General features: G+C 30.6%; 1 protein-coding gene across 1 annotated transcript; it reads left to right on the forward strand.

The window, feature by feature from the left end:
* Nucleotides 1-2,843: 2,843 nt before the first annotated feature.
* LOC135130145 (zinc finger protein 711-like) lies at nucleotides 2,844-4,695 on the forward strand. Its single transcript, XM_064057478.1, has 2 exons — nucleotides 2,844-3,037; nucleotides 3,091-4,695. The coding sequence occupies exon 2, from the start codon at nucleotides 3,112-3,114 to the stop codon at nucleotides 4,594-4,596; it is 1,485 nt and encodes a 494-aa protein (XP_063913548.1). The 5' UTR covers nucleotides 2,844-3,037; nucleotides 3,091-3,111; the 3' UTR covers nucleotides 4,597-4,695.
* The last annotated feature ends 9,219 nt before the right edge of the window (nucleotides 4,696-13,914 follow it).

The raw sequence follows: 13,914 nt of genomic DNA on the forward strand, positions 1-13,914 counted from the left end.
AAAAAACAAAAAATTATAAAATCCGAACATTGAAAAATCGATAAATAGTTTTAATAAAGGAAATAAAAACCCAAAGAAAAAAATGGGAAGAGTCGAAAAATTGAAAAATTAAAAATTGAAAACATGAGCAACAGCAAGTTCATAAATCCCGTTTTAAGCAGGATCATGACATGTTGTAAGTATCTTTTTGTCGAAATAAGTCTACACAAATTAAGAAAAAAAATGCAAAATGTAGCCCCGCCCACCCGCCCTATCTCAATTGTGATGAATGTTTCATTTGTTGTCAGGTCGAGGGGTGGGGCTTAATTGCAAGATCCATATTTGTCTGCAAGAATTTATCATGTTAAACTTGTTTTAGGTTTCTAAGAATAAAAAAAATCATCACAATTGAGATGGGGTGGATGGGTGGGGTTTATATTGTGGCTTTTTCTTAATATACATAGTATTCTTTGGAAAACACGATATTCAAAAACATGGTTTTAATTTCCAGTTTTTCGATGTTTCGATTTTTCAGTTATCCGATTTTTAAATTTTACATTTTTTCGATTTTCAGTTCTTCGATATTTCGATTTTTCGAATTTTCGATTATTTTAATTGTTTATTTTTTTTTCTCACTATTAATATCGAAAACAACCACAAAAATTGTCACTAAAAACATTAAAAAAAAATTCATACAAAATCGAACACAGTGTTTCCAAAACGTTTTCCCGAAAAAAATCCATTGGGTTATTACGATTTCAACAATATTCAATATTTCAGTTTTGGGATTTTTCAATATTTCTGTTCTTCGACTTTTCCATTTTTGACTTCTGGATTTTTCGCTTTTTAAATTTTAGATTTCTCAATTTTTTGGTATTTTAATTTTTCAATATTTAAAATTTTCGATTTCTCGATTTTTCATTTCAGTTCTTCGATATCTCAGTTTTTCAAGTTTTCGAATTTTTCAAATGTTTTGATTTCTTAATCAATCGATTTTTCGACTTCCCGGTTTTAGATTTTCTGTTTTTCAATTGTCATTTTGTCAAATTTTCGATTTTTTAATTTTTCAAATTTGACTTTCATAAATTCTCAATTTTTCAATTAATCGATGTTTTGATTTTCCCATTTCTTGACCTTCGAGTGTTTTCATTTTCCTGTTGTTCAATTCTTTAATTTTTTGACTTTTCAGGTTTTTGATTTTTCAATTTTTCGTTTTTTTAAGGTTTCTATTTTTCGACTGTGTAATTTTCCAATATTAAAATTTTTCATTTTTCGATTTTTCAATTTTTCGTTTCCTCAATTTTTCAAGTCCTCGATTTTAATTTTACATCACAATTTTTTTGTTGCAGTTTTGTTTTCAATGTTTCTTTCGATTTTTCAATTTTTCATTTCTTTCATTTTTCGGGTTCTTGATTTCTAATTTTTAGATTTTTCATTTTATATTTTTTCGGTTTTTCATTTTTGACTTTTCAATTGCAGAATTTTGCAATTTTTCTGTTTTTTTATTCGATAAGTTGAAAAATTGGAAAATTGAAAAACCGAAAACAAAACTCGGAAAAAATTGAAAAATCGAAATGTCGAAATCTTAAAGAAGAAAATGCGAATCGAATCAAAAAATGGAAAACTCAAAAATTGTGAAATTGAAAAATGATAAAATCGTCAAAATTGTAAAGTTGAAAAACCAAAAAGATCGAAAAACTTAAAAATCGAAAACTGAAAATCGTATAAATGAAAAAGTTTTTAAGATCCAATAATTGAAAAATGAAAGAATTCTAAAAACGTAATTAAAAAGTGAAAAATTTCAAAAATTATAACTATTATTACATATTTAAAATAAAAAACAAAAAAACTGAAAAATCCAAAAATTGAAAAATTTCACATTAAAAAAAGGAAAATTATAAAATAAGGACATTGAAAAACCGAAAAATTGAAAAAGTAAAGCAAGTAAAAACCGAAACAAAAAACTGCAAATCGAAAATTTGAAAAACTGAAAAATTAGAAACTGAAAAATCTAAAATTCAAAAAATCGAAAAATTGAAAATTTCCACATTGAAAAAAGAAGAAGAAAGTGAAAAGCCGAAACGAAAAATATCAAATCGAAAATTTGCAAAATCTAAAAAGTGAAACATCCAAAAGTTGGAAATTCTGTAAAATTTAAAAATGTAAACTTGAATACATATCCTAATTTTGAAGAAACAAAAAAATTAAAAATTGCAAATCAAAAATTTAAAAAAATTGAAACTGAAAAAATAAAAAATTATAAAATCCGAACATTGTAAAATGGATAACTATTTAAAAAATAAGGGAAATAAAAACCCCAAAAAAAAAATTGGTCTAAAGAGTTTAGACAGGACTTCCCCGATTTTTACATTTTTTCAAGTTTCAGTTCTTCGATATTTCGATTTTTCAGTGTTTAGGTTTTACGATTTTTTAAGGTTATTACGATTTCAACAATATTCTTAGTTTAAGACGTTTTGTTAGTATAAAACACAAATAAAGAATTAATTCCTAGTTAAACAAAATATGTAAAATCATCTAAATATGTACCAAAAATATTCACTTAGTCGTTATAAAAACCGACCAAACAACTATTTCCCGCAGAAATTATAGTCTAAACCAACCAAATCGCTTCTGGACGCTTAGAGTCGACATTGGCCTGAGCGCGCTCTGGTCTGTAAATCAAACAAGTCCTCAGGCGACGAGTTGTAATGAATCAAGTTTTAGACTATTTAAATTTGGCGCTTGCTTTTGGCGGTTGAGGCTTCCAATATCAATAAGGGTGGTTTTGCAAAATCAGCCTCTATGTCGCATCTATATTAATCTATGTAATAACTGTGCGTTAGTATAGTGTGTTGCCTATATAACACAGGTGATTATTTCTTAACATTTCTGAAAATTTAAAGAATATTATATTAAACTATGACCCACAGAAGTCACAAACATTGCATTTGTGTGTCAAGAAATGGTTAATAATTTTGGAAATAAAAATCTTCACAAAAAATATTTTTATTTTTGAGGTTATGTACCATGTTTGATTTTAAAATTAATTCAAACCGAGGTGAGTAAAGACCCCGCAGTCTCTTTAAATTACTAATGATCAATAAATTTTAGACAAACCAGAGTGTTATTTTCATGATGAAGCACCACCAATCATCAGAAGACACTTTCAATTGCGAATATTCCAACATCGAAGCTTATTGCTGCAAAACGTGCGATTTTCAGACCGAACTAAAACTTTTTTTTAAACAACATGTAAAACAAAACCACGACGTGCCAAAAGAAGATTCACCAATTGGAGAATATTTGATCCAAAGCTACGTTTGCAGAAAGTGTGACTTTGAAACTCACTTTACCCTTAAGTGGCTTCAACACACCATTGTATGTACAGGAGATGAAAATTCTCAAAGTGGAAATATTGTGAGGTGGTATAGTTGTGATCAGTGTGAGCTCAAGTACAAGAACAAATATTCCTTAAAGGAACACATCATTGCAAAGCATTTGAATGAAGACCAAATATCTTGGTTTCACTGTTCTCAATGTTCATTCAAAGCTAAACTAAAGTGTGGTTTGAGATATCACATGAACTCGTCGCATTTGGATAAAGATAACCTTAAATGGTATAAATGCAAAAAGTGTCCATACAGATCTAGACAAAGCTGTAACTTGAAAAGACACATAAACACACGACATTCATTTGGACAAGAAATTATATGGCGTAAATGCAGGCGGTGCCCATTTCAAACAAAAGATTATTCTACTTTACGGTGTCATCAAAGTACACATGCTCAAGATAAACGGAATTTTCAATGGTACCAGTGTAAAGAATGTCCATACAAAGCTAAATGTTCCAAATATTTAAACAAACACATAAAAGCGCGTCATTTGGATGAAAAGGACATTAAATGGTATGAATGCAAACAGTGTCCATACAAAGCTAAACAAGAAGCGAATTTGAGAGGGCACGTCACCGCTCACCATTTGTGCGAACAGGACATAAAATGGTTCAAATGTGACAGCTGCCCCTTCAAAGCCAAATTTAAATCATCTTTAAAAAGACACATAAATGCCCATCATTTGGCAGAACAAGACATCAAGTGGCATAAATGCCACAAATGTCCATACAAAGCTAAAGAAAAATTTTCGTTGAAAGAACACATCAATGCGCTACATTTAGATGAGCAAGATATTAAATGGTACAACTGCGAAATGTGTTCATTCAGAGCCAAACAAAAGTCGCGTTTGAGAAATCACTTCGCTGCACATCACCTAGATGAAAAAGATATTAAATGGTACGAATGCAAAACGTGCCCTTATAAAAGCAAACATAAAACGTGTCTAGACAGACACGTCAATGCCCTTCATTCCGACGAACAGAATATTCACTGGTTTCAGTGCCAAAATTGCCCGTTTAAAGCTAAACACAAATCGTCGTTGAGTAGACACGTCAGTGCACTCCATTTAGACGCAAGTGATATTAAATATTTTGAGTGTACAAAGTGTGCGTACAAATTTAAGCATAGAGCGTCTTTGAAAAGACACGTAAAAATTCTCCATTTGGACGAAAATGATATTAAATACAGTAAAGCTGAAATGGATGTGTCCCCAAGTAAAATTTAGTTATTGGATGCGTCAAACCGTAGTTACACTAACGAAATAAGCAATAAGGTCATCAAATTCACTGAATATATTGTAAATTTCAGTCTTGTGTAATATTCACTTTAAGTTATGTCAGAATTGAAAGAAATATACTATAAATTTTGTTTGAAGCTTGTTTAATTTACAATACGTGTGGTAGTTAATAGACAAACATTAGGGGGAGTAGTTTTAAGTTTCTTGCTGTCGAAATAAGCCTGCACATATCAAGAAACAAAGGCAAAATAGAAGCCCCGCCCACCCACCCGATCTCAATTGTGATGATCTTTTTTTATTCGTCGATAGCCAAGGGGGCGGAGCTTAACTGCAAAATTCTTATTTCTTTACGAGAAATTACAAATATGTTTTGAGTATCGGGTTCTTCAAAAAATACTATGTATATTAAGCCAAAAATTAGGCCCCACCCATACCCGCCACGACCTCAATTGTGATAAATTTTTCGTTCGTTGTCAGATCGAGGGGCGGGGCTTAATTGCAAGATCCTTATTTATCTACAAGAATTTGCCATTTTAACCAAGTTTCTTGTTGTGAAAAGACGACTACGTATATTAAGATAAAAGGCAAAATATAGGCTCCGCCCAACCGCCCCATCTCAATTGTAATGATTTTTTTTTAAATCGTGGACAGCCAAAGGAACGGAATTTAATTGCAAAATCCTCGTTATTCCTCTAGAAGAAATTCCCATGTAAGACCTGTTTTTGAGTATGGTGTTATTCAAAGAATGCTAAGTATATTAAGAAAAAATTAAAACCCCATCCTTACCTGTCCCGATCTAAATAGTACTGAAGTTTTCATTTGTTGACAGACTTAGGGGCGGAGCCTAATTGCAAAATCTATAGTTCCTTAAAAAAATCACCATTTTAAACGTGTTTTAAGTTTCCAAAAATAAATAAAAAATCGCCACAATTGAGATGGGATGGGTGGGCGGGGTCTATATTTATCCTATTTTTAATATACATATTATTCTTTGAACACCACGATACTCAAAAACATATTTTTAAGTTCTTGTAAAGAAATACGTATTTTGCAAATAAGCTCCTCCCCCTTGGTTCACGGCGAATAAAAAAAATCATCACAATTGCGATCGGGCGGGTGGGCGGGCTTACATTTTGCCTTTTTGTTTTAATATTTGTAGACTTCTTTTCACAACAAGAAACTTAAAACATGTTCAAAATGGAAAATTTGTATAACGAAATATCGATTTTGTAATAAAGCTTCGCCCCATAATTGTAAAATCCATATTTCCTTACAAAAAGGTAACTAGCGTTCAAATAAAAACGACGTCAAGCTGGCTTTGTAAATGTGAATTTAGGGCTTAGTGAATGATTCGTTCACATTTCCAAAGCTAACATGTCGTTTTTATTTGAACGCTCGTTAACATTTTAACCAGATTTTAAGTTTCTTGTTAGGAAAAAACGACTATGTATATTAAGAAAAAAAAGGCAAAATATAAGCCCCGCCCACCCGCCCTATTTTAATTGTGATGATTTTTTTATTCGTCGTGAGCCAAAGGGGCGGAGCTTAACTGCAAAATCCTTATTTCTCCACAAGAAATTAAAAATATGCTTTTGAGTATCGGGTTCTTCAAAGAATACTATGTATATTAAACCAAAAATGGGTGGGGCCCCATACCCGCCCCGATCTCAATTGCGATAAATTTTTCATTCGTTGTTAGATCGAGGGGCGGAGCTTAAGTGCAAGATCGATATTTATCTACAAGAATTTACCATTTTAACCAAGTTTCTTGTTGTGAAAAGACCACTACGTATATTAAGATAAAAGGCAAAATATAAGCCCCGCCCACCCGCCCCATCTCAATTGTGATGATTTTTTTATTAAATCGTCGACAGCCAAAAAAGCGGAATTTAATTGCAAAATCCTTGTTATTTCTCTAGAAGAAATTACCATGTAAGACCTGTTTTTGAGTATGGTGTTATTCAAAGAATGCTAAGTATATTAAGAAAAAATTAAAAGATTAAGCCCCATCCTTACCTGTCCCGATCTAAATAGTAATGAAGTTTTCATTTGTTGACAGACCTAGGGGTGGAGCCTAATTGCAAAATCCATATTTCCTTACAAAAATTCACCATTGTAAACTTGTGTTAAGTTTCAAAAATAAATAAAAAAAATCACCACAATTGAGATGGGGTGGGTGGGCGGGGTTTATATTTTGTTTTTTTTTCTTAATATACATATTCTTTGAACAACACAATACTCAAAAACATGTTTTTAATTTCTTGTAAAGAATGAAGTATTTTGCAGTTAAGCTCCGCCCCCTTGGTTCACGGCGAATAAAAAAAATCATCACAATTGAGACAGGGCGGGTGGGCGGGCTTACATTTTGCCTTTTTGTTTTAATATGTGTACACTTCTTTTCTCAAAAAGAAACTTAAAACTAGTTCGAAATGGAAAATTTGTATAAGGAAATATTGATTTTGCAATTAAGCTCCGCCCCATAATTGCCAAACCCATATTTCCTTGCAAAAATATACCATTTTAACCGTGTTTTAAGCTTCTTGTTGTGAAAAGATGGCTATGTATATTAAGAAAGAAAAAAAGGCAAAATATAAGCCCCGCCCACCCGCTTCATCTTAATTGTGATATTTTTTTTATTCGTCGTGAGCTTAATTGCAAAAGCGATATTATTAAAACAAAATGGCTAAATGTAGGCCCGCCCACCCGCCCAATCTTAATTGTGATGATTTTTTTGATTCAAAAACTCGAAAAAATAAAGAAATGAAAAATTGAAAAATCGAAAGAAACATTGAAAACAAAACTGCAACAAAAAAAATTGTGATGTAATATTAAAAAATCGGGAAAATGAAGAATTAAAATCGAGGACTTGAAAAATTGAAGAAACGAAAAATTGAAAAATCGAAAAACGAAAAATTTTAATATTGGAAAATTATACAATCGAAAAATAGAAACCTTAAAAAAACGAAAAATTGAAAAATCAAAAACCTGATAAGTCAAAAAATTAAAGAATTGAAGAACAGGAAAATGAAAACACTCGAAGGTCATGAAATGGGAAAATCAAAACATCGATTAATTGAAAAATTAAGAATTTATGAAAGTCAAATTTGAAAAATTAAAAAATCGAAAATTTAACAAAATGACAATTGAAAAACAGAAAATCTAAAACCGGGAATTCGAAAAACCGAATGAGTAAGAAATCAAAACATTTGAAAAATTCGAAAACTTGATAAACTGAGATATCGAAGAACTGAAATGAAAAATCGACAAATCGAAAATTTTAAATATTGAAAAATTAAAATACCAAAAAATTGAGAAATCTAAAATTTAAAAATCGAAAAATCCAGAAGTCAAAAATAGAAAAGTCGAAGAACAGAAATATTGAAAAATCCCAAAACTGAAGTATTGAATATTGTTGAAGTCATAATAACCCAATGGATTTTTTTCGGTAAAACGTTTTAGAAACACTGTGTTCGATTTTGTATGATTTTTTTTAATGTTTTTAGTGACAATTTTTGTGGTTGTTTTCGATATTAACAGTGAGAAAAAAATAAACAATTAAAATAATCGAAAATTCGAAAAATCGAAATATCGAAGAACTGAAAATCGAAAAAATGTAAAATTTAAAAATCGGATAACTGAAAAATCGAAAAATCGAAAAACTGGAAATTAAAACCATGTTTTTAAATATCGTGTTTTCCAAAGAATACTATGCATATTAAGAAAAAGCCACAATATAAACCCCGCCCACCCACCCCATCTCAATTGTGATGATTTTTTTTTATTCTTAAAAACCTAAAACAAGTTTAACATGATAAATTCTTGCAGACAAATATGGATCTTGCAATTAAGCCCCACTCTTCGACCTGACAACGAATGAAAAATACATCACAATTGAGATAGGGCGGGTGGGCGGGGCTACATTTTGCATTTTCTTCTTAATTTGTGTAGACTTATTTCAACAACAAGAAACTTAAAACATGTCATGATCCCACTTAAAGTGGGATTTATGAACTTGCTGTTGCTCATGTTTTCAATTTTTAATTTTCCAATTTTTCGAATCTTCCCATTTTTTTCTTTGGGTTTTCATTTCCTTTATTTTTAAAATATTTACGATTTTTCAATGTTCGGATTTTATAATTTTTTGTTTTTTCAGTTTCAATTTTTTCAAATTTTTGATTTGCAATTTTTCATTTTTTTGTTTCTTCAAAATTAGAATATGTAACTCTTCAAGTTTACATTTTTAAATTTTTCAGAAGTTCCAACTTTTGGATGTTTCAATTTTTAGATTTTTCGTTTCGGCTTTCACTTTCTTCTCCTTTTTTCAATGTGAAAATTTTCAATTTTTCGATTTTTTAAATTTTGGATTTTTCACTTTCTAATTTTTCAACTTTTCCTTTCTTCAATTTTTCGATTTGCAGTTTTTTGTTTCGGTTTTTAGTTTTTCAATTTTTCGGGTTTTCAATGTCCTTATTTTATAATTTTCTTAATTTTCCTTTGTTTAATGTGAAATTTTTCAATTTTTCGATTTGCAATTTTTCTGTTTTTTATTTTAAATATGTAATAATAATTATAATTTTTCAAATTTTTCACTTTTTAATTACGTTTTTAGAATTTTTTAATTTTTCAATTATTGGATCTTAAAAACTTTTTCATTTATACGATTTTCTATTTTCCATTTTTAAGTTTTTCGATCTTTTTGGTTTTTCAACTTTACAATTTTGACGATTTTATCATTTTTCAATTTTACAATTTTTGAGTTTTCCATTTTATGATTCGATTTGCATTTTCTTCTTTAAGATTTCAATATTTCGATTTTTCAATTTTTTCCGAGTTTCGTTTTCGGTTTTTCAATTTTCCAATTTTTCAACTTATCGAATAAAAAAACAGAAAAATTGCCAAATTCTGCAACTGAAAAGTCAAAAATGAAAAACCGAAAAAATATAAAATGAAAAATCTAAAAATTAGAAATCAAGAACTCGAAAAATCAAAGAAATGAAAAATTGAAAGAGACATTGGAAACAAAACTGCAACAAAAAAATTGTGATGTAATATTATAAAATCGGGAAAATGAAAAATTAAAATCGAGGGCTTGAAAAATTGAGGAAACGAAAAATTGAAAAATCGAAAAATGAAAAATTTTAATATTGGAAAATTACACAGTCGAAAAATAGAAACCTTAAAAAATCGAAAAATTGGAAAACCAAAAACCTGAAAAATCAAAAAATTAAATAATTGAAGAACAGGAAAATCGAAACACTCGAAGGTCAAGAAATGAGAAAATCAAAACATCGATTAATTGAAAAATCGAAAAATTGAGAGTTTATGAAAGTCAAATTTGAAAAATTAAAAAATCGAAGATTTGACAAAATGACAATTGAAAAACAGAAAATCTAAAACCGGGAAGTCGAAAAATCAAAAGATTAAGAAATCGGAACATTTGAAAAATTGGAAAACTTGAAAAATTCAAAATTCGAAGAACTGAAATGAAAAATCGAGAAATCGAAAAATCTAAAATTTTAAAAATTAAAAAATCTAAAATTTAAAAATCGAAAAATTGAAAAATCGAAAAAGTAAAAAAATCGACACATCGAAAAATCCAGAAGTCAAAAATCGAAAAGTCGAAGAATAGAAATATTGAAAAATCCCAAAACTGAAATATCAAAAAACTGAAAAATGATAGAGAAACTAAAAATGGGAATCTAAATAGGGAAATCAAAACGAAAAATCAAAACATTGAAAAATCGAAAAATTTAAAACGACAATTGAAAACAGAAAATCTAAAACCGCGAAGTCGAAAAATCAAAAGATTAAGCAGTTGAAAAATTGAAAAATCGAAAAAGTAAAAAAATCTACACATCGAAAACTCCAGAAGTCAAAAATCGAAAAGTCGAAAAATCAAAATATTGAAAAATCCCAAAACCGAAATATCGAAAAACTGAAAAATGAAACGAAAATGATATTAAATACAGTAAAGCTGAAATGGATGTGTCCCCAAGTAAAATTTAGTTATTGGATGCAAACGTCAAACCGTAGTTACACTAACGAAATAAGCAATAAAGTCATCAAATTCACTGAATATATTGTAAATTTCAGTCTTGTGTAATATTCACTTTAAGTTATGTCAGAATTGAAAGAAATATACTATAAATTTTGTTTGAAGCTTGTTTAATTTACAATACGTGTGGTAGTTAATAGACAAACATTAGGGGGAGTAGTTTTAAGTTTTTTGCTGTCGAAATAAGCCTGCACATATCAAGAAAAAAAAGGCAAAATAGAAGCCCCGCCCACCCACCCGATCTCAATTGTGATGATTTTTTTTATTCGTCGTGAGCCAAGGGAGCGGAGCTTAACTGCAAAATCCTTATTTCTCTACGAGAAATTAAAAATATGTTTTTGAATATCGGGTTCTTCAAAGAATACTATGTATAATAAGCCAAAAATTAGGCCCCACCCATACCTGCCCCGACCTCAATTGTGATAAATTTTTCGTTCGTTGTCCGATCGAGGGGCGGGGCTTAATTGCAAGATCCATATTTATCTACAAGAATTTGCCATTTTAACCAAGTTTCTTGTTGTGAAAAGACGACTACGCATATTAAGATAAAAGGCAAAATATAAGCTCCGCCCAACCGCCCCATCTCAATTGTGATGATTTTTTTTTTAATCGTGGACACCCAAAGGAACGGAATTTAATTGCAAAATCCTTATTATTTCTCTAGAAGAAATTCCCATGTAAGACCTGTTTTTGAGTATGGTGTTATTCAAAGAATGCTAAGCATATTAAGAAAAAATTAAAACCCCATCCTTACCTGTCCCGATCTAAATAGTAATGAAGTTTTCATTTATTGACAGACTTAGGGGCGGAGCCTAATTGCAAAATCTATATTTCCTTAAAAAAATTCACCATTTTAAACGTGTTTTAAGTTTCCAAAAATAAATAACAAATCGCCACAATTGAGATGGGATGGGTGGGCGGGGTCTATATTTATCCTAGTTTTAATATACATATTATTCTTTGAACACCACGATACTCAAAAACATATTTTTAAGTTCTTGTAAAGAAATACGTATTTTGCAAGAAAGCTACTCCCCCTTGGTTCACGGCGAATAAAAAAAATCATCACAATTAAGATGGGCGGGTGGGCGGGCTTACATTTCGCCTTTTTGTTGTAATATGTTATAAATTTCTTTACACAACAAGAAACTTAAAAGATGTTCAAAATGGAAAATTTGTATAGGGAAATATAGATTTTGTAATTAAGCTCCGCCCCATAATTGTAAAATCTACATTTCCTCGTGAAAATGTAACGAGCGATCGAATAAAAACGACGTCAAGCTGGTTTTGTAAATGTGAATTTAGGGCTTATTAGTGAATGATTCGTTCACATTTCCAAAGCTAACATGTCGTTTTTATTTGAACGCTCGTTAACATTTTAACCAGATTTTAAGTTTCTTGTTATGAAAAAACGACTAGTATATTGGGAAAAAAAAAGGCAAAATATAAGGCCCGCCCGCCCGCCCTATTTTAATTGTGATGATTTTTTTTTATTCGTCGTGAGCCAAGGGGGCGGAGCTTAACTGCAAAACCCTTATTTCTCTACGAGAAATTAAAAATATGTTTTTGAGTATCAGTTCTTCAAAGAATACTATGTATATTAAGCCAAAAATTAGGCCTCACCCATACCCGCCCCGACCTCAATTGTGATAAATTTTTCATTCGTTGTTAGATCGAGGGGCGGAGCTTAAGTGCAAGATCGACATTTATCTACAAGAATTTACCATTTTAACCAAGTTTCTTGTTGTGAAAAGACGACTACGTATATTAAGATAAAAGGCAAAATATAAGCCCCGCCCACCCGCCCCATCTCAATTGTGATGATTTTTTTTTTAAATCGTCGACAGCCAAAGGAGCGGAATTTAATTGCAAAATCCTTGTTATTTCTCTAGAAGAAATTCCCATGTAAGACCTGTTTTTGAGTATGGTGTTATTCAAAGAATGCTAAGTATATTAAGAAAAAATTAAAACCCCATCCTTACCTGTCCCGATCTAAATAGTAATGAAGTTTTCATTTGTTGACAGACTTAGGGGCGGAGCCTAATTGCAAAATCTATATTTTCTTAAAAAAATTCACAATTTTAAACGTGGTTTAAGTTTCCAAAAATAAATAAAAAATCGCCACAATTGAGATGGGATGGGTGGGCGGGGTCTATATTTATCCTATTTTTAATATACATATTATTCTTTGAACACCACGATACTCAAAAACATATTTTTAAGTTCTTGTAAAGAAATACGTATTTTGCAAGTAAGCTCCTCCCCCTTGGTTCACGGCGAATAAAAAAAATCATCACAATTAAGATGGGCTGGTGGGCGGGCTTACATGTCGCCTTTTTGTTGTAATATGTTATAAATTTCTTTACACAACAAGAAACTTAAAACATGTTCAAAATGGAAAATTTGTATAGGGAAATATAGATTTTGTAATTGAGTTGGGATGGGTGGGCGGGGTCTATATTTATCCTTTTTTTAGTATACAGATTATTCTTTGAACACCACGATACTGAAAAACATGTTTTTAATTTATTGTATAGAAAAATACGTATTTTGCAGTTAAGCTCCGCCCCCTTAGTTCACGGCGAATAAAAAGAATCATCACAATTGAGATGGGCGGGCGGGCGGGCTTACATTTCGCCTTTTTGTTTTAATATGTTGTAGACTTCTTTTCACAACAAGAAACTTGAAACATGTACAAAATGGAAAATTTGTATAAGAAATATCGATTTTGCAATGAATCAATTGTGATAATTTTTTCATTCATTGTTAGATCGAAGGGCGGAGTTTAAGACCTGTTTTTGAGTATGGTGTTCTTCAAAGAATGCTAAGTATATTAAGAAAAAATTAAAACCAAAGATTAAGCCCCATTCTTATCTGTCCCGATCTAAATGCTAATGAAGTTTTCATTTGTTGACAGACCTAGGGGCGGAGCCTAATGGCCAAATCCATATTTCCTTACAAAAATTCACCATTGTAAACTTGTGTTAAGTTTCCAAAAATAAATAAAAAAAATCACCACAATTGAGATGGGGTGGGTGGGCGGGGTTTATATTTTGCTTTTTTTCTTAATATACATATTCTTTGAACAACACAATATTCAAAATAATGTTTTTAATTTCTTGTAAAGAATTAAGTATTTTGCAGTTAATCTCCGCCCCCTTGGTTCACGGCGAATAAAAAAAATCATCACAATTGAGACAGGGCGGGTGGGCGGGCTTACAATTTGCCTTTTTGTTTTAATATGTGTACAC

The sequence above is a fragment of the Zophobas morio genome, unplaced genomic scaffold, assembly GCF_036711695.1.
Source record: "Zophobas morio isolate AGI-343-1 ecotype UQ-CSIRO unplaced genomic scaffold, CSIRO_AGI_Zmor_V1 ptg000017l, whole genome shotgun sequence".
In the NCBI taxonomy this organism is placed as follows: Eukaryota; Metazoa; Arthropoda; class Insecta; order Coleoptera; family Tenebrionidae; genus Zophobas; species Zophobas morio.

Bases quoted from the DNA above. Each gene is read 5' to 3' on its own strand.
- LOC135130145 (XM_064057478.1), top strand. From the start codon at position 3,112: ATGATGAAGCACCACCAATCATCAGAAGACACTTTCAATTGCGAATAT.